This window comes from Balaenoptera ricei, chromosome 20, assembly GCF_028023285.1.
Source record: "Balaenoptera ricei isolate mBalRic1 chromosome 20, mBalRic1.hap2, whole genome shotgun sequence".
In the NCBI taxonomy this organism is placed as follows: Eukaryota; Metazoa; Chordata; class Mammalia; order Artiodactyla; family Balaenopteridae; genus Balaenoptera; species Balaenoptera ricei.
The window spans coordinates 43,511,539-43,532,881 of NC_082658.1; the positions used below are offsets into that span (position 1 = coordinate 43,511,539).

At 39.8% G+C, this 21,343-nt stretch overlaps 2 protein-coding genes across 2 annotated transcripts; one reads left to right on the top strand and one right to left on the bottom strand.

Annotated features, from left to right (window-relative positions):
- Positions 1-1,607: 1,607 nt before the first annotated feature.
- ZNF830 (zinc finger protein 830) lies at positions 1,608-6,325 on the bottom strand. The gene has a single exon (XM_059907799.1). It carries the CDS (start codon positions 6,295-6,297, stop codon positions 5,158-5,160), a length of 1,140 nt encoding a protein of 379 aa, XP_059763782.1. The 5' UTR covers positions 6,298-6,325; the 3' UTR covers positions 1,608-5,157.
- CCT6B (chaperonin containing TCP1 subunit 6B) lies at positions 5,833-20,738 on the top strand. Its single transcript, XM_059907800.1, has 5 exons — positions 5,833-6,619; positions 8,233-8,293; positions 18,140-18,242; positions 19,919-19,991; positions 20,510-20,738. Exons 1-5 carry the CDS (start codon positions 6,483-6,485, stop codon positions 20,580-20,582), a joined length of 447 nt encoding a protein of 148 aa, XP_059763783.1. The 5' UTR covers positions 5,833-6,482; the 3' UTR covers positions 20,583-20,738.
- The last annotated feature ends 605 nt before the right edge of the window (positions 20,739-21,343 follow it).

Consider the following 21,343-nt stretch of genomic DNA (forward strand, 5'->3'; position numbering starts at 1 on the left):
CATACAGGCTACTAGACTCTCAGTATTAAAAAGCAACCTAAGGGGGGACTTCCGTGGTGGTGCAGAGGTTAAGAATCTGCCTGCCAATGCAGGGAACACGGGTTCGAGCCCTGGTCCAGGTAGATCCCACATGCTGTGGAGCAACTAAGCCCGTGCTCCACAACTACTGAGCCTGTGCTCTAGAGCCCGTGAGCCACAACTACTGAGCCCGCTCGCTGAGAGCCCATGCTCCGCAACAAGAGAAGCCACAGCAGTGAGAAGCCCGCGTGCAGCAACGAAGACCCAACACAGCAAAAAAAAAAAACAAAAACCAACCTAAGGTCATTTATCTAGCCACAGTTCCTACCTACATATGTATTTACTCAAATCCCCCAACACATCATCCAGCCAAGTAGCTAGCCAATGGGTGCATCATTAACAGGAAACATACTATTTCCATTAAGACCTTCCATTCATTAGAAAGTGGTTTTTCCTCATATCAAACTTCTAGGTAGGTGAGTATATACCTGTATCTGTATCTCCAAAAAGGAACAGTGTTGAAAGTGAAAGGGGACACCATTCCTAATTACACCAAGACAGCTGGGACTATCCTGGGCAAATCTTGCAAGTAAAAGTAACAATACTTTGGCCATCTCTGTCTCCAGATAGTCAACTGAATGACTTTTAAAATCTTTAAAAGGTGAGACGCCACTTGTCTCATGGCAAAATTAAGTATTTGGAGTTAAAAGAAATCTCAAAAAAAAAAAAAGAAAAATCATCTGCTCTAATTCCCTCATTTTAAAGAGGGAATTAAGGGACATTAAATTATTAGCCTAAGATCAAGCTAGCAAGTTAGTAGTAGCATGGGGCAGAGTTAGACCAGATTCTACTAGTAGAAACACTTTTATTGCTTTATTTATAAACTTCAGTTTATAAACTCCTTTCACATGCATGTATTACTAGACTCTCACTACAGCCTGTGGGGTATCATCATCATTTTATAGTAGAGCAAACTTAAGTTTCAGAGAGGCGACTTGCCCAAGATCACTAGACATTAAAAAGTAGAGTAGGGGGAACTATATTAAAGATCCTGTGATAAACCATAATGGAAAATAATATGAAAAAGAATATATATAACTGAATCACTTTGCTGTACAGCAGAAATTAACACAATATTGTAAATCAATTATACTTCATTAAAATTAAAAAAAAAAAGAGTGGGAACTTGAACCTGTCTTTTCTCGTGCCAATTCCCTTGTTCTTTCCATTACTCCATACTAATCTAGTGAGTGTTACATTAAAAGTGTTAGGTCTAAGTTATACTCTTTTCCCTGCAATTTTAATTCCATAGCGTCTTATTTTGTTCCCTGGTGTGTAAAAAGTAGTCATTACTCCCATCATTAAATGAGATCTATGTGAAAGCATTTTGTAAATTGTAAGGCACTGGACAAATGAACATATGAAGGCTAGTTATGAGATCAGCATTTTTTTTTTTCCTCCAAGTTAGGGGAACTGTATTCAATTGGGTGAGACGTAGTATTGACAATAATTACTTTTTGTAGTATTTACAATAATTCTAACACATAGGCATACTTCATGCCTTTGTAGTATTTACAATAATTCGAACACACAGGCATACCTCATTTTATTGTACTTCATAGTGCTACATTTGTTTTTACAAACTGAAGGTTTGTGGCAACTCTGCATTGAGCTAGTCTATTGGTGCCATTTTTCCAACAGCATTTGTTCACTTCGTGTCTCTGTCACATTTTTATAATTTTCACAATATTTCAAACTTTTCCCCTATTATTTGTTATGGTCATCTATGATCAGTGATCTTTGACGTTACTACTGTGATCACTGAAGGCTCAGATGATGGTTAGCATTTTCTATACAAGAATTTTTAAATTAAGGTATGTACTTTTTTCAAGACATAATGCTATTACACACTTAATAGACAACAGTATAGTGTAAACATAAGTTTTTTATGCACTGGGAAACCAAAAAATTTGTGTGGCTTGCTTTATTGCGATATTCACTTTATTGTGGTGGTCTGGAATGGAACCTGCAATATCTTTGAGGTATGCCTGTAAATGTTGGCTGAATTGGGGGGGGGGTGGTCTCTAAAAAGAGAACAAGTGACAGGAAGAAATCCCTGGGACCACTTCTTACAATTTGGAAACATTGGTGGTACTCGCAGTCTAATGCCAAAACCTATTTCCCACAGCTCTAAGAGGTACAAAGGAGCTCTCTAAGGCATGGAGGAACAAGAAGGATTCAACAACCAGTGTAATTATCTACATCAATCTCAGATACAACAAGGATTCACTTGATTTTGATCAGGGACCCATCACTCATGCTCTGGGATACAGAGCATTGGGAGATTTTGAGAGCTTTTGGGTCCTCCTAAAAACCCACTGGGGGTTTATATGCCTGGCGTTCCTTAAGCTCATCCTTTAACTGTGTTACAGTAAAGGACTCAACAACCTCAAGGTACTCAACTCTTAACTTAGTGAAAGTTCCGACCCCTTACAGCATGGCATTCAAGGCCCTCCACAATGGTTTGTAACCTGCCTTTTCAGTGATAACTCCCACTGTTGTCAGGAATAAACACTCTGCTCCAGTTAAACTGGGCTGCTCACTACCTCCTGAGCATGTTGTATTTTTCCACCTGGATACCTTTCTCTTTATTTTTTTGGCTGTGTCGTGCAGCATGCGGGATTTTAGTTCCTCGACCAGGGATCGAACCCATGTCCCCTGCATCGGGAGCGTGGAGTCTTAACCACTGGACCACCAGAGAAGTCCTGATACCTTTCTCTTTAAACCAGCGCTGTCCTTTATGGTAGCTGTTAGTCACATATGGCTAGTGAGTACTTGAAATACGGCCAGTCCAAATTGAGATGTGCTATTAGATACACCCAGATTTCAAAATACATTTCTACAGGAACGCCCAAAATGTAAAATATTTCATTAATAATACTTAGATATTGATTACATATTGAAATTTAACGGAATATTTTGGATATATTGGATTAAATAAAACTAATTTCACATTCTTTTTACTTTTTCATGTGGCTACTAGAAAATTTAATATATGTATGTGGTTTGAATTATATTTTTAATATACAGTGCTCCTCTAGATCATTAGCTTAGCCTCTTAGGCCCATATAGAAGTTGGCCCACCATTCAAGACCCCCCTTGTACTTTCTCACATCCTGAAATAATAAGATGATAAACGACAGAAAACTCTAAGTGTGGGTTCATACATTTGATGCAGACATGCCTTTTACATTATCAAACTGAAGTTGCTATCACAGATCCACTGGACAGCTCAGGAAAGCAAAGCCTTTCTGCCAAAGGCCTCAGGACAATTAATATGCTCCATAAGTGTTAGATAACTTCCTTTAGGCACCCACACTAGAAAAACCCAAAACCCCTGAATTCCACCTATATATCTGTTTTTCTTCACTTCTAGTCAGTGTTAGCCCTTTCTGTTAAATTCTTTCAATACTATTACTTTTCTCTCAATACATACCTAATTACAGTCTTAGCTGCCTTGCTTTTAAAATCTAGTTTCCAAGTAGTCTCCCAGCTTCCTAGCCCCTACCCATGTTCATTCCGTTCTATATACTGCAACTGAAATAATCTTCCATAATATTTCTTGCAGATATGACTCTCTGCTCAAAAACTTCCATTTTGCCCACATTGCCTACAGGAAGAATTCTTTTGTTCAATACTCAAGGCTTTTTTATACCTTATCCCTGGGCTTAAAACCTGGGCTTTAGGGAAACTAGACTGAGCTTATGTAAAGCACTTAGAACTCTGCCTGGCTTATAAGAAAGTCTTAGTTATTATTATTACTACTCACTTTTATTTGAATGTGCTGTATGCATTTCTATCCCCGGAACACTGCTAATTCCTTTTTCCTATTTGAATACCTCTATCTCCAAAGGGAGAAGGATTGATTTAAATTATTGATGATCAGCACAGGCTAATTGTTACTGCTGGAGAAACAACTTATACCTCCTTCCTACAATTGATAGAACCTGTTAACTCTGACCCCTAATTTATAATATGTAACAATAAAATTTAAGATTAGATAGGATATAAATAAAAGGTAGCATTTCTTTTATGCAATAGACAGTAAACTTACGGAATGTGTCATTTAAAGAAAAAACAAAGCCTGGAAAAATATAAATAGGTTCTGGATTTAGGGCAGTGGTGCTCCAATTTTGGCCTTACTAGAATAACCTGGGAAGCTTTCTTTTTTTGGCCGCGCCTCGTGGCTTGCGGGAATCTTAGTTCGACCAGGGGTAGAACCCGTGCCACCTGCAATGGAAGCGCGGAGTCCCAACCACTGGACCACCAGGGCATTCCCACAGAATAACCTGGGAAGCCATCAAAACTACTACAGGTGTCTGAGCCCCACTCCAGATTTACTGAATCTCTCCAATGGTAGGGCACGGGCACATGAATTTTTTAAAAGGCTTCCTAGATGATCCACAAACACTTTAAAAAAATCTTTGTATGAGATCTTCCTGTGTACCTACATCCAAGAACCACCGGTTTAATCAAGAGAAACTTTGGATTAAGGAGGTTGGTCATACTTGGCATATATTTTTCACCATATTCTCCTGGAACACCGTTTTGAAACAGAGACCTGATTAGCCCTGAATGACTTATATGTTTATGAGTAGTGTTCTTAAAAACAACAACAAAACAACCCCCCGCCCGGCCACAACCCTCTTGAGTTTGATTTAGGGAGTCAGAAAAGAAAAAGCCATATACATTCTAAATGCCACACTTGGTTTTCATCTAAAAGCTTGTCTGTTGGTCTGACTTCTATTAACTTATAAATTTCAAAATATAATTCTTAAGTAAATATATATTTAATATGTACAATATTTACAGCTTACAGCTTCTACAACTCAAACTTTAGATCTATAAGTGTGTGAAAAAGTGGGCATTTGAGTGTAATACTTCGAAAACTTCAAAAACACCTTTACCTCAAAAATATTTTACACCAATTTTCCAAAGCGGTATCGTCACAGGCTCATTGTATCTCGACAACCCAGTCAAGTTACCAAATCTCCAGGCATGGAGTAAACGATATCGTATTGAGAGGCGGCACTTTTTATACAGTCGTAGAGGATGTAGAACTCTTGGGTCTTTGAAACTCTATAACAAAGTCCCTTTCACCCTCCAATCCTGAGACAACAAATCCTGTAGTTCTACCTCATCATCGCTGTCAACATTCTCCTCTTCCTTTTTCTGCAGTTCTTTTATGGTCAGAACCTCTTTAAGCTTATTTTTTATCTCATCCTGGCGATTCCGCAGCTTTTCCACCCGACGGTAACACTCTATCTGCTCATCGATCTCCCCAATCTGCCGGTCCAACCGTCCCTCCTCATCCTCTTCGGCAACTATGGCTTCGGAAATAGTGTTGACCTGTCTCATGGCTTTTTGAAATTCGTCCCATTCTTTGTCCATCTGATCCTTTGGGGCATCGACCTTTCGTACCCTCGCATCTATCTCAGGGTCGTCAAAAAACCCTTCCGGTAATGCTTCCGCGGTGTTTTCTCTCCTTTCCACCACTTTTTCATGTATTTCTGCTTTCTCAATTGACCCTGAATGAGGAATTAAAGGGGCCTTGGGAGGATTTGTGTCCGAGAAATCGTTTGGCAGCCTACTACCGGTTGCCTCCCGCGCGGAGGAAAGTGAGTGTTCCTTGCCCTGCGCGTTGGCCGGATGCTTACAGACATCCCCTCTTTTCCCTTCTCCTCCTCCCTCCTCTTTCTCCTCCTCCTCTTCCTCATCTTCATAATCAGGGAGTAAACCGAGTCCCGAAGCCTTACTGAGGGTCGCCCTAGTGGACTCCTTTCCGGCTTTGTCAACGTTGGTGGGCAAAGCGGAAGTGGAGGGCTGTACTTGAGACACCAGGGAGGCCTTCGCTCTTTTGGCATCTTGGCTCTCTGCGTCCGGCGCCTTCCTCTTGGTGGACTGAGGCACTGCGCTGGCGGACTGAGGAACTGCGCTGGCGGACGGTCCCTGGGCGGCTTCCTTCACGCCTTTCAGCTCGGCCACTTTCTCTCGGTGCTGCTTTCCCAGGACGTGAGTCTGCCACAGGAGCTCGCTCTTAACCGCGGTGTTACACAGGGCACAACTCAGCTGACCCAAGCGGTTGTACTTCGCGAATGGAGATTCTATCCGTTTGCGGTTGGTGCTCAGACGCTGCTTCTCCTTCATCAACCGCCGCAGTTCGTCCTGATTAACCACTCGCTTCCCCGCCTCAGGCCGAGCGGAGGCGGAGGACGCCATCTTTGCGACCGGACCCGAAGCGATTCTGGCTTCCGTCCCGCCGACGCCTGATGACGTCACTTCCTGTCCGGGCGCGGATTGGTTGAGACTCAGGAGCGTGAGCCGTGGCGGCAGGGTTTCCCTCAGAATAGCAGCTGAGGCCGCTTTAGGCGGAGGCGGCGGGGCTCTCTTTCTACTGTCTGGCCATGGCTGCGATTAAAGCCATAAACTCCAAGGCTGAGGTGGCCCGGGCCCAGGCGGCCTTGTCAGTCAATATATGCGCCACCCGAGGGCTGCAGGATGTGCTGCGGACCAACTTGGGTCCCAAGGGAACCATGAAAATGTGAGACGGCGGTTGGAGCGGCGGTTAGGGCGTCGGGGTTCGTTGGGTGTCGGGGCGCGCTGTGAGGCAGACGTTCCACAAAGAGTTGGGAGCGACGTGGACGCACTTGTGGGCCTGGTTTCCCTCGTTCTCATTCCTGCCCTGAGCTCATTTCTAGCCTGGTGGGAGAGGAGGAGAAATGCTACCCGAAGAAAGGGCCGACTGTGACCCCCTCCCTGGCCCCCGACTTCTTGTTAAGGTTCATATGCAAGTAGAAAGTCAGTTCATTTAGTGTCGTATATGAAACATAAGCCATCTAGCTGTCCTGCTGTTTAAGAGTTTGGGTTTTGCTTGGCAGTGTGTTGTACTGGAGACGGCACGGGCTTTGGAACCTGGCAGGCTTGGGTTCAAATCCAAGGTCCGCTTCAGCTATGCGTCCCTAGGCAAGTTGAACGCTCTTTCAGCATATATTTACTTAGGACCATTATTTTCTTTAGAAGAGAGGGAAAGAGACTAGTGAGGGCAAAGAGGTGTAAGAGGAGAGAGGTACAGTCTCAGAGGAATGAGCAAAGTAATTAATATTAACAGTAAAAGAGGGCACTGAGTATGTACTAACTGGGATGCTGGGAACTCAGAGATGACCAAGATACAGTTTCTATTCTTAAGGAGTTCTGGTAGAGATGAATGTGCTAATTATATATATACCATTATACTGAGGAAAGGGACTAATAACTGATGGCAGAAGGGAGAAGGGAAAGCTTCTCAATAACAGAGGATTCTTCATCAGTCTTGAAAAACGAATTAGAGTTCTCCATTTGGAGAAGGGAGTAAAGGCCTTCTAGATAGGGTAACTTCAGGAACAAGAGAAGCTCAGTGGTGTAAATCCAACAGAAACAAAACGAAACATGATGTAGTAAGGGAACCACAAGGTTTGCCCACAGGATCTCATTTGGTAGAAGAGGTAGAAAAAATAGACATTACCCAGCTTGGGAAAGGTAAACTATGTCATTGCTATATAGTTTGGATTTTATCTTGAAGGTGATGGAGAACATGAAAATCATGGAAGGATTTTTGGTGAGGGAACTGACTGAATCACATTGCCTTTTAAAAAGATAAATGCAGTGTGGAGGGTAAGTTCAAATTCAGAGATACCAAGATGCTAAGTAGTCCAGACTAGAGATGATGATGACAGTGGAGATGGAGAGGAGGGGGTAGATTCAAGAGACATTTAGGTTGTAGCGTTGACAGAACTTGATCTAATAAACGTGAGGGGTGAGGGAAAAAATTAGTTGAGTGAATGAATGGTAACATTTCACAAAGTAAGAAACCTGCAGAAAGTTCACAAATTTGTGGTTTGTAGACTTCCAAGTACTCTTCCAGGTACCAAACCACTGTTCATAACTCACGGACTGCTCTTGTCCTTAAACTTGTAAATGTGCTGTTTGGAATGAAATCACCATGGCAGTCCATCTGGGGAGAAGTGATTCCGTGGTAGTTACTGTGGTATCCCCCATGGTATAATGGAAGTTTTCCACACCCAGTTACTTATATTAAGGATAGTGGAGTGGCTAACACTGGGAGTGTCTTGTTTGGCTCTTGCTATGTGAAGTTTATAACCACTTTTTTCTGAACAGGCTTTCTGGTGCAGGAGACATCAAACTCACCAAAGATGGCAACGTACTGCTCCATGAGATGGTGAGCTAATGTTGCTGACTTAATAAACCTTTAATAAGCCTTAACTGAGAACATAGTACACTTTGTATATCCTTAAACCAAGGCCGTCAGCTAAATACTGCAGTCATGAGATATGCTTGTTGGATTAAACCTTAGGAAAAAAAAAAGTCTATTGGCTGTTTTCAAATCTTTGTGTAGTGCAAATAATAGCTTAGGGATACTTCCAAATTAGTTACATCTTTTAAAGGCAATGCATTATGTCCTTTGTAATCATGGGAAAAAAAATCCTTTGCAAGTTTAGTACATATATTCATCTTCAAGATTGAAGGATTTAATCTTATTTTGGAAATGTCATTGCATTCGAAGCAGAGACTCTTTTATAAAATGTTCAAACCTCATTAGTTCTCAGTTTTTAACTTTTCGTTTTGACATTTATTATGTATGATAATATAAAACTTGTGAACTTATAGAATGAAGCTTATTTCATTTCTTAATTTTACTGTTGACCCTTAGGTTATCTTGTTTTTGGTGGACCATTTCTTTATCTCATTCTCTCTCTTTTTTAATCTGTTGCTTGCTTTTTCCAGCAAATTCAACACCCAACAGCTTCCTTGATAGCAAAAGTAGCAACAGCCCAGGATGACATTACAGGAGATGGTACTACTTCAAATGTTCTAATTATCAGAGAGTTACTAAAACAAGCTGATCTTTACATTTCTGAGGTATTAGAATTTCATAGAATGCACATTCATGTGGTACTTCATTTTGAATAAAAAGTTATTTATTTTTTTGCTAGTAAAATGGTTTAATTTTAGAGGGCAAAAGTTAATTTTTATCAAGATACTTTTGGACAATTATAAATGGAAATAATAATGAAATTTTTAGTCAAAATAATGCCTTTTATTGAAATTATATACCTTTTTAAAAAATGAAATATTTGAGATATATATAAAAGTTGAAAAAATTAGCCATGTACCCATGACTAATGGCCTAAGAAAGAAAACATCACTGAGAAAGTTGAAACCAAATTATGCACCTTTTAAAAAATAACTAGAGAAGAATTATTGAAGATTTTCCACATTGTGAATTTACCTACTTTTCTAGTTTTATTTCTCTTTATAAACAGTCTCCTCTAGCCAGACTCCTTCATTCACTGGCCTCTGAAATCATTACATACATTTCTACCTCCATGCCTTTGTTCAATTTGTATTGTTTTCTTTGTGTTACTTATCTGTCTTTTCTAATTAAGCAGTTGAATTTTTGCTCTTTCAAGGACCTTTTTAGCAAAGCATAACCTGTCCTTTCAAAGTGCTAAAAGGATCACTGTGTTTCATTTAGTATTGGGATCTGTCTATTAATTCAGTACCTGCAACTTATCTCAAGATGCTTTTAGCTGTAAGCAGTAGAAACTTGACTAAAAGTCACTTAAACAATAAAAAAATTATCTCCCGTAACAGGAAATATAGCAATAAAGCAGGCTTCTAGGGTTAGTTGATTAAAAAATTCATTCAGTCATCAAGTACCCAGATCCTTTCTGTCTCTTAGCTCTTCCACTTGTAATGCTGTTTCATCATGGGCTTATTCCCATCCTGGATGAAAGACTGTCAGAAGAAATCAGGGCTACCTGTTCTCCTTACTAACACTCAGCAGGAGAGGGCAAGAGAAAACCATTCACCCAGCCATAGAATAAAAGTCCTTCCTTTATATGATTGGGCCAACATTGGTCTTATGTCCATCCCAAACCAGTGACACTTTTTCGGGAAATTGACTGAATCTAATTAGTATCTGCCCCTTGAGCTAGGGATAGGGTCAGCTTCCTCTGAAGCACTGAGGAAGAGAGATACCCAAACAAAATTAAGGTTGGGCTAGGAAGCTTCCTAGCTTCCTAGGGAAGGGGAGATGCTGACAGACATTGACATAGTTATGAAACTGTGTGACAGTGCAGTGACAGAGCTAGGCACAGGATGGGATAGAAACACTGAGGAGGGAGGGGTATCCTAAACTAGCCTGAGGTAGTCAGGAAGCACTTCCTGGAGGAAATAGGCCTGCGCTGAATCTTTAGGATTAGAAGGAGTGAGCCTGATGAAAGAGTGAGGGGTGAGGAGTGAACCTGATGAAAGAGTGAAGGGTGCAGAGAATGGCATTCCAGGCAGAAGGAACAACATGAGCAAAGGCACAGAGAAAAGAAGCAAACTGGTGTGTGTGCAGAGCTACAAGCAGTCTGGTGTTGGTGGAGTTTAAAGTGATGTGGACAGTAGTGAACAGTCATGTAATATACTAACCAAGAAGAATGTTCATACTGACATATGAATGAGTGATATGGTCAGATTGGCATTTTAAATATTTGGGGGACAGTTTTAAGGGAGTCAAGACTGAAGGTTTTCCCAGTAGTCTAGGTGAGAAGTTGTGAGGTCCTAGGCTGAGGAAATGTTTTGAAGATGGTTAATAACACAGGCTCTGGCGTCAGGCCTTGTGGGTTTAAATCCTGGCTCTGGCTCTTACTAGCCTGGTGATCTAAGCCTTTAAGCCTAAATTTCCTCATCTGTGAAACAGGAATGATAAAAACACCCACTTCATAGTGTTGAGAAGACTAAAATAATACATGTAAATCCCTTAGAATAGTGCCTGGCACAAATGCTCAATAAATGTCAACTTTTGAAAGTTATTATAGGACTGACATAAAGGACTGGAGGAAGGGAATAAATTAGAACTAGTTTCAGCTTTCAATAAGTTTATGTATTATTTTTCAGAATAAACAATAGTGTTTTTTCAAAAAACTTTTTGTTATAATGTCAGACCTACAGAAAAGTTGCAAGAATATTCTAAAGAATAACATTTCTCTCTCTTTCATGAATATATATATATATATATATATATATATGGAATGTGTATATATATAGTAATATACATATATTTTTCTAATGGTATAAGTTGCAGACATGATGATCTAAGTATTTCAGTATATGTTTCTTAAACCAGGGAATTCTCATATATAACCACAGTATAGTGATCAAAACAGGAAATTAATATTAACACATTGATAAGGACTTTTATCTAATTTGCAGGTTTTATTCAAATTTCATCACTTGTCCCATTCAGTTGTCATACCCCTTTAGTCTTCTTTAAGCTGGAATAGTTCCCGAGCCATATTTTGTGTTTCATGACATTGCTGACATTGCTACTTTTAGAGAATAGGCTGTTTTTTTTTTTTTTTTTTAAGAAAGTCCCTCAGTTTGGATTTGTCTGTTTCCTCATGATCAGACTCAGGTTATGAACCTTTGGCAGGAGTGCCATGGAAATGCTGTATTGGTCTTAATGCAGCATATATGGAGGCACATGGTGTGTGTTTGTCCCGTTCTATGATGTTAACTTTGAACATTTGGTGAAGGTGCTGCCTATCTGTCGTTTTTCTCCAAACAATGCTGGTTCTTTTCCTCTACACTACAGGGAGTCTTTTCTGCTGTGCTCATTCAGAAGAGCACTACACGACAGTGTGTTATAGTTTTCAGACATAAAAAGAACTTTTGTAGTTTTTTTGTACTGTTGTAAATTGTAAACAATATTTCTGTAATTTTGAGATTGTTTGAAATATGAAGCGCTGAAAGATTACAAATTACATACATACATTTATATTTAGTGGCATTGGTATAGGTAATTAATTTTTTTGGACATACCTATTAGTAGGAAAGGATGGTTACTTTTACTTTGGATAACTTACTTTATAATTTATAGTTTTATGTTGATGTATTAGGGCCTGCACCCTAGAATAATAGCTGAAGGATTTGAAGTTGCAAAAATAAAGGCACTTGAAGTTTTGGAACAAGTTAAAATTAAAAAAGAGATGAAAAGAGAGATCCTCTTAGATGTGGCTAGAACACCTCTACAAACTAAAGTTCATCCTCAGCTGGCTGATGTGTTAACAGAGGTATGTGGTTAAACTCTTGCAGAATGAGTACAGCCTAACACATGGTGGTATTTTTCTTTTTCCTATAAGATAATCAGCTATGGCATGTGGTTCTTTTGAACATACAACAAAATATAGAAGACAGACATTTATAGGCTTATTTACAGATTTGATTGGTCAGAACAGTATGTGTAATTTTTCAAAAGTGTCATATTAAGCCTTCTTTTAAGTTAACTTGAAAGTTGGGAGGGACTTGGCTGCCTATGGATCACCCCTTTGGAAGCTGTTGGGGTGATGCACACTGGTCTCCCAAACCTAGAGGTCCATATTTATTATGTGAGGTTGGGGACGTTGTTTTGGCAGTGTGCCTTGTAGTTAAGGTTACCACTTTAATGAGCATGATTGATCTGATAGATAATATTCACATCTGGGAAGTGTATACTTGTTTACTTCTAAAGGTAGAATATATATATAATATCAGGACAAAGTTGGGTATTTTGGGAAGGCTTTTATCAGGTAGCTGTAGTTTGATGATATCATCATTGTTCCTCAGCTGTGCATTTTTTGAAACTTGAGTATATTAGTTTATCGGGAATGATGAGTTCATAACAACCAAATTCACAAGACATTGACATAGAAATCAGAATTCTATCTTACTAATTTACCTTGAGAAATATAAATACTGAAACACCTGAGTTGTTTCTGGTCAATTCTTACCAATAGGAAAACCTACTTGGGAAATGAGATTAAGATTAAGAAATTAAGACATTTTCTTGCTGAGCAGTCTAAATAAAGACTCTTCTGTGTTTTCTGCTGTTAAAGTACATATATCACGTGGCCCAGAATCTTCAAGCTATCTGATTAGGGCCTCCATTCTCTTTTGGAGTTATAGAAACACTAATACTCTCATTTTCCAAAGGTTTGTCGTTATTCCCCATTAGTCATCAAAACCAAAAATCATGTTACCTCAGTAAACTTTTCTAAGGTATAGTTTTTTTGCTTTTATTTTATTTGAGGATGGTTATACTATAGCATTTAATTTCTGTAGTCAGTTATTTTCATATTACTTTCTGAGCTAAGCAATAGGCTGTGTGGTGCTGTGCTTCTCAAATTGCATATCCCTGGGGATATTTGGCAGAATAAATGAGACATGTCTTTCTGGAGTGTCAATTTTACTTTACGATGGAGGAAAAGCATTATTTTCACATTAAAACAAACATGTATAACAGAACACTGTAAATCAACTGTACCCCAGTGAAAATTAAAAAACAACAAAAAACAAACATGTATATATTATGGCATGATGTGGAAAAGTTTCATGGTAAAACATAAGACTTAAAAATTTAATGTTGTTAGAGCCAGCAAATTTGAACTCTTTCCTTAGATTTCATTTCCTTCTTTTCCATTAAGGTGTCCTTTGGTGGAAAAGTTTGAGTAGTGTTTGTATAGTAGGCTTGGCAGTTAAAGAGACTTGATTTCTAGTCCTGACTCTGCTACTACCTGTTAGACCTTGTTTTAAGACCATAACTTCTTAAAGTCTTACCTTAGTTTCCTTCTCTGTAAAATAAGGGGTTTGGACCTGATAATCTCTGAAGTCCCTGTAGGCTCTAAAGTATCCACTGGCATTGGTTATCATTCGTGTCCATGACAAAGTGACAGTTTCTGACCTTGCCCTGTGTTTTGGAGCCTGAAACACTTTATCTGCTTAGTCTGGTGATAGATTACTAGGGCCAGTGGTTTCTTTTAGTAGACCAAATAATTTACTGTTCTCATTCATTTCTCTTCCAGGCTGTGGTGGATTCTGTTTTGGCTATTAGAAGACCGGGTTATCCTATTGATCTCTTCATGGTAGAAATCATGGAGATGAAGCATAAATCAGAAACAGATACAAAGTAAATGATATAAACTTTAACAGTGCATAGATTCTAGAATACTTGGTTATCTTCAGATATTCTTTCACTGATTTCATTAGTTACTTCTATTCATTATCAGTCTATTCATTCAGCATATATTAATTGCATACTTACCAGGAGCCATTCACTGTTTTAGGTGCCAGGAATGAAGAGTAAACAAAACAGAATTTCTTTTTTTAAGAATCTTACATTTCTGGTTAAAAGAGATGGTGGACAAATAATGCTAATAAGTGCTGTGAAGAGGCTAGAGCAGCTGTATATGTGAGCATGTGCATGATTTTAGGGTAGTCAGGGAAGATCATTGTGATGAGAAAGTAAACTAGAGAGCTAAAGGGGTCTCTAGTGCTAGCCATGTGCATATCTAGAAGAAGAGTGTTCTAAGCAGAGGGAATAACAGTGGAAGAAGCCCCGAGGCAGAAGTGTGCTGGGGTGTTCCAGTATGCCTGGAGCAGAGGAAGAGGAAAAAGTAGTAGAAGGTGAGGTCAGAGAGGTAAGACAATTATAACATTGTCTGAGTATGTATGTACTCAGAGTGAGTAGCACCTTGTTGACTTTGGACTTAACTCATTTTAAACATTCTATTATGGGAAACTCTAAACATATATAAGAGTAGAATAGAATAGTGAATGAGCTCCCACGTATCTGTCACTCATCTTTATCAATAATCAGTATATGGCCAGTCTTACATCCCCCGGATATACTCCTCTTTCCTTCCCCCTGCCCAAACCTGGATTATTTTGAAGCCAATTCAGATGTTATATTTCATCTATAAATACTTTATTTATTTTTAATATATGTGTGTGTATGTGTAGGTGTCTTTACTTATTTATAGAAGTTCTATTTGGTTCGTTCTTAAATCTGCCTTGTCACTTTTTATGGTTTCCTGTTCCCTGCAGATCTTTTCAAACTTACCTTTCATTTCTTTAAACATATAGTTCAGTTTGATAATTACAATATTTAAAGTTTTGTCTTGTCTACTTCTGGTGTTTATTTATTTATTTTGAAAATTAAGTAATTTATTTATTTTTGGCTGTGTTGGATCTTTGTTGCTGCGTGCGGGCTTTCTCTAGTTGTGGCGAGCGGGGGCTACTCTTCATTGCGGTGCATGGGCTTCTCATTGTGGTGGCTTCTCTTGTTGTGGAGCACGGGCTCTAGGCACGCGGGCTTCAGTTGTTGTGGCACACGGGTTCAGTAGTTGTGGCTCATGGGCCCTAGAGCACAGGCTCAGTAGTTGTGGCACACGGGCTTAGTTGCTCTGCGGCATGTGGGATCTTCCCAGACCAGGGCTTGAACCCGTGTCTCCTGCATTGCCAGGCGGATTCTTAACCACTGTGCCACCAGGGAAGCCCCGCCCAGGGATGACTTTAAACTAAATCCACAGCTTGAGGGTTTTTTTGAATAACCAGTTATGAATTCTAACTGCAAGTCCATGTGAGGGCTGCTGGTTTGTACCCTGAGTATGTAGCCTTTGAGGTTCTAGTTTAATGTGAAGAGGGTCTTACTGTTATACTCTGTACTTTGGATGAGCCTTGAACTTTTAAAATTCTGTCCCCCTCTCATTATGAGGTCAAAATTCAGATTTGCCTGAATTGTCAGATGACTTTAGGGTGAGTGGTTGCAGTTATCTACTTACCTCTTGGAGTTCCTGTTTTGTTTTCAGTTTTGAAAAGAAAACTTTTGTAGCTCTTTACTGTTTTATGGCTCTGCAGAGTTTTTAAGGTTTTTTTGTTTTGTTTTTAATCCAGCATTTTTAGTTGCTTTTGGTAGTAGGGCTGGTCCAAATTACCTTACCATTGCTGAGGGCAACAAGTACTTGGTTTATGTTTCAGAAGGATCTCCGTGGTTGTTGTGTGGGGAGTACACTGTGGAGCAGGGTGGGAGGTTCAAGGGCAGAAGCAGGGGACCGGTTAGGAATCTGTTGTAATATAGGTGAGAAAAGAAAAAAAGGTTTGGATCAGGGTATACTTAGAAAGAAGGAGCAGTAGGGTTTGTTGATGTTCCACATAGAATGTGACAGAAACAGAGGATTCAAGGATGTCTCTTGGGTTTTTGCATGAGCAGCTGGAAAAGCAGAGATGCCATTTCTTGGGATGGAGAAGACTGGGAAGAGCAGGTTTGGGGAAATAAATCAAGAGTTTAGCTTGGGGAATGTTATGTTTTTGATGCCTGTTAGATGTCCACGTGGAGATGTTGCGTAAGAATTTGGAGAGAGGTGTCAGGAGTTCAGGATCGAGGTCTGGACTGGAAATATTTATTTGGGAGTCATCAGTGTGTGGATGACTTAAAGCTATGAGAGTTTTAAATTTAGTTTTTAATTTTTTTGGCTGCGCCGTACAGCATGTGGAATCTTAGTTCCCTGACCAGGGATTGAACCCATGCACCCTGCACTGGGAGCACAGAGTCTTAACCACTGGATTTCCAGGGAAGTCCCTATGAGAGTTAATAAGATCATCTGGGAAGTGATATAGATAGAGAGAAGAGGAAGTTTAAAGACTGAGCCCTGAAAACTCCAATGTTTAGAAATTGAGAAGGTAAGGAGGACTGAGCAGAGAAGACTGAAAAGGGGTGGTCAGTGAGATAGGAGGAAAGCCAAAGGAGAATAGTGTCCCAGAAGGTAAGAGAAGAAAGTGTTTCAAGAAGGAGAGAATAATCTGCTATGTCATATGCGGTTGACAGTTTGATGAGCAAGTTGTGAACTGAGAATTGACCATTAGATTTGGAGAACGTTTAGTTTTTGGTGGCTTTAATGAAAGTTGATTCAATAAAGGGGTGAGTGTGAAAGTCAGATTGAAGGTGGGGTCAAGAGAGAATGGTTAGGAAAGAAGTGAGGATGCAAATGTAGACAACTCAGAGGAGTTTAGCTCTAAAGGGGAGCAGGTAAGTGGGGCAGTAGCTAGAAGGGAATATGGGAATGGGGTTGAAGGAGAATTTTTTGTTTTAAAGATGGGAATTACTATGACAAGTTTGTTCCCTGATGAGGATGCTCCTGTAGGCAGGAACAGTTGATGTGAGGGAAGAGGGGACAGTTGCAGGAGCAGAGAGGGGAAATGGGATACAGTACACAAGCAGAGGGGTTAACCTTAGAGAGGAGCATGGGCAATTCATTCCTAGTCATAGGAGGTTCAGGTTCAAGTGCAGGTGGATTGGTAGAGGTAGTGATGGGACAGTGTTTTTATTTTCTCAAAGAAGCAAAATCATTTGCTGAGAGTGAGAAGAAGGGGAAGAGTGAAGGAGACTTGAAGAGTGAAGAATATTGAACATATAGTTTGTTTTGTTCTTCCTAAATAAAGTATCTTCACATTCAGTTAGGAGTTGGAGTAATCTAGTTAGATGAAAATTTTGAAAAATTCCCTATAATTATGCTTAACTATTTTAAAAATTATTTCTTTACATGAATGTGTAACAAATATTGGTTATAAAAGATTCATAAGTAGAAATGCATTTCCTAATTGGGTATAAATGAATTTTTAAAAGTTATAAAAATATTTTCTCTTGAAAGATCACTTGGAAAATAGGAAAAAAGCCTCCCCCCCCCCCCCCAGTTATCTCTATTCCTACCACCCAAGCATAACCCTAGTCTTAGTTTTCTTCCATTTTTCCTTTTCAATGCCAAGGTGCTTTTTAAAAATAATTAATTAATTAATTAAGTTTTGGCTGCGTTGGTCTTCGTTGCTGTGCATAGGATTTCTCTAGTTGCGGCAAGTACTCTTCGTTGCAGTGGGCGGGCTTCTCATTGTGGTGGCTTCTCTTGTTGCAGAGCACAGGCTCTAGGTGTGCAGGCTTCAGTAGTTGTGGCATGCAGGCTCAGTAGTTGTGGCTCGTGGGCTCTAGAGCACAGGCTCAGTAGTTGTGGCACACAGGCTTAGTTGCTCCACGGCATGTGGGATCTTCCTGGGCCAGGGATCAAACCCATGTTCCCTGCATTGGCAGGCGTATTCTCAACCACTGCGCCGCCAGGGAAGCCCGAGTGCCTTATTTTTTATATCTGATATTCAAATATATATGAAGGAATTCCATACATACATTTATTATTATTTTTTATTCCTAAAGGTTCTTGCTCAGAATTCTGGTTATGACCTGCAGGAAACACTAGTAAAAGTTCAGGTTGAGCATTCAGAATCAAAACAACCTGTTGGCATAGATTTGAATACAGGTAAGAAAGTAAAGAAAAATCAGCTGCTTAATAAAAAAAGAGGTTATACTACAGTGACCCAAAACTTAAGTAAGGGGGTGGAGGTTTGGATGACTTTTATATTTAAATTTTGGGTGCCTTTGTTTTACTTTTGAACTTCTTAAAAGCAAATATTCATTCACTTAAGAAATAGTTATTGAGTGCTTGTTATTTGACTCGGGATTCACACAGAACAAAACAAAGACCCTTCCCTTGTGAGCTTAGGTTGTAGCAGGGAAAGATAGGCAGTAAATAATAACCTTAATAAATAAGTTCGTTTAACATTTTTTTTTTTTTTAAATTTATTTATTTATTTATTTATTTTTATTTATTTATGGCTGTGTCGGGTCTTCGTTTCTGTGCGAGGGCTTTCTCTAGTTGCGGCAAGTGGGGGCCACTCTTCATCGCGGTGTGCGGGCCTCTCATTATCGCGGCCTCTCTTGTTGCGGAGCACAGGCTCCAGATGCGCAGGCTCAGTAGTTGTGGCTCACGGGCCTAGTTGCTTCGCGGCATGTGGGATCTTCCCAGACAGGGCTCGAACCCGTGTCCCCTGCATTGGCAGGCAGATTCTCAACCACTGCGCCACCAGGGAAGCCCTCGTTTAACATTTTTAAAGGTAATAAATTTTGTGAAAAAAATTAAAGGAACAGTGTAAGGATGATTGTGAATGCTAGCACAGTAGTGTGGGGAGGGGGTTTCAATGGGGAGAGGGTGGTCAGGATAGGCCTCACTGAGAATGTCTGTTGAACAAAATCAAAGAAAGTTAGGAAGTTCCACGTGGGAACTAGGGAAAGAATGTCCTAGGCAGAGGGAACAGCTAGTGGAAAAGCCACTGTCTGGTGTTTTCGAGGAGGAGGGAGATGAGAGAGGTAATAGAAGGTCAGATCACGTGAGGGCGTGTGGGCCAGTGTATAGAGTTTGACTTTTTCTGTGGTGGAATAGGGAGCAATTTTGAACAGAGGTGTGACATGGTCTAAATATGTTTAAAAGGATCACTCTTGCTACTCTGTGGAGAGGAGTCAACTGAACAACTGGAAGGAATTGTCATTGGAATTGCCATTAACTGCATTGGAGAAGACTGTGGGTAGAGAATGTTTTGGTGGCCGGAGGTCAGCATTGAGTTTTGGCAAAGTTAAGTTTGAAGTATCTGGAGACTTTAAAATAGACAGTTGGATGTACAAGTCTGAAGCTCAGGAAAGTGGTCCGGCTTGGAGATAAAAACTTGAGAGTCGTCAGAGTGTATATGCTTTAAATCTAGAAGATTGGATGAGATCATCTAGGGAGTGAGTGTAGAGAGAGAAGAATACAGGACTGAGCCTTTGGGTACTCTGACATTAAGAGCTCAGGAAGAAGAGGAAGAACCAGCAAAGTAGACAGAAAAGGAGCCACTAGTACAAAAGAAAAAAACCAGGCAAGTGTGATGTCCTGGAAGACAAGTGAAGAAAGAGTGGTTGGGAGGGTATGATCAGCTGTGTTAGTTAAGTGCTGCTGATAGATGAGGTCTGAGAATTGACCTTTGGATTTGACACCATGGAGGTCGTTGGTGACCTTGATAATAGTAATTTTGGTGGTATATTAAATATTGTTAGAATATACAGCCAATATTAACAGAATATATCAAGATTGTAGATTTGAAATAGTTTGTTTTTCCTTTGCAGGTGAGCCAATGGTAGCAGCAGATGCAGGAGTTTGGGATAATTATTGTGTGAAAAAACAACTTCTTCACTCTTGGTAAGTTTGTATTAATAAAAAGAGAAAGACTTTTAAGGACATAATTGATAACATTAAGATTTTTCTATTATTTTTGCCTGCTACAGTGGAAAATGGCTAAGTGTATGAAAAGGCATGGTATCCAGTTATTAACACTAGCTGCTGTCATTTTACAGTCCCTTTTAGATTTTAGTTCTATCAGTGTAAGTTATGGGAAATGTTAATCTTACTGTTTATTTGAGAGAGAAGGGAAAGAAGGACATTTACTGAAATAGTACCACATGCATAGCGGGAAAAAGATCAAATGATGTGCTAAAAATGAGCTCAGTTTTGCTGGAATATAAAATTAGGCTTCTACTTTATCAGCAAATGAGTTGGAATTATAATGCAAGGGGTGATGTTTGTATTTATAATAGCTTTGTCTTATCTCACACCAACATCATTGCAGAACAAAGTGTCATTAGTAGCTGAAGATTTCTGGGGGGGAAAGATAAGAGTGGATTGGTAAGCTTTACTCACCCTGTCATCTTTTCCCTCAGCACAGTGATTGCCACCAACATTCTCCTGGCTGATGAAATTATGCGAGCTGGTATGTCTTCTCTCAAAGGGTGATTGAGTTCAAAATCAACTCTTCTAGAAGCTGAGACTTAGCACATCTTACATCCAACTACCATTATAGAGCCTGAGCCATTCTTAATTTTTACACAATAAATGCAGTTTATATTTGGTGGTCTTATAAGTCTCGAAAGTATTTCATCAAGGTATAAAGAACACAAGAAATACTTTCACAGTAAATAATATTAATGAAAATATTTTTCCCTCGAAGTTCTAACTCCCTACCCTTTATTGTATGTGTGATATTATGATATAATAAGAAATATATATTTGGCCTATTTTATTTTATTTTATTATTTTTGGCTGCGTTGGGTCTTTGTTGCTGCTCGTGCACTTTCTCTAGTTGCGGCAAGTGGGGACTACTCTTCGTTGCAGTGCACAGGCTTCTCATTGCGATGGCTTCTCTTGTTGCGGAGCATGGGCTCTAGGGCGCGCGGGCTTCAGTAGTTATGGTGCGTGGGCTCAGTAGTTGTGGCACATAGGCTCAGTTGCTCCATGGTATGGGGGATATTCCTGGACCAGGGATCGTATCTGTGTCCCCTGAACTGGCAGGTGGACTCTTAACCTCTGCGCCGCTAGGGAAGTCCTATATTTGGTCTTTATCCCCAGTTCCTGGCACAAGATCTGCTAAAACCTTTGTAATTTCCTGAGCAATAGGGGTGATAGGAACATTTTTTATTATAATATTTAGTCTTGGTTCCTGGTTCCTGACATAAGATCTTTTAAGACCCTTGAAATCTCTGGAATTAATAAGAGTG

Bases quoted from the DNA above. Each gene is read 5' to 3' on its own strand.
- ZNF830 (XM_059907799.1), bottom strand. From the start codon at position 6,297: ATGGCGTCCTCCGCCTCCGCTCGGCCTGAGGCGGGGAAGCGAGTGGTT.
- CCT6B (XM_059907800.1), top strand. From the start codon at position 6,483: ATGGCTGCGATTAAAGCCATAAACTCCAAGGCTGAGGTGGCCCGGGCC. The intron at 8,294-18,139 runs GTGAGCTAATGT...TTATTCCTAAAG, and splicing joins ACGTACTGCTCCATGAGATG to GTTCTTGCTCAGAATTCTGG. The intron at 19,992-20,509 runs GTAAGTTTGTAT...CTTTTCCCTCAG, and splicing joins AAACAACTTCTTCACTCTTG to CACAGTGATTGCCACCAACA.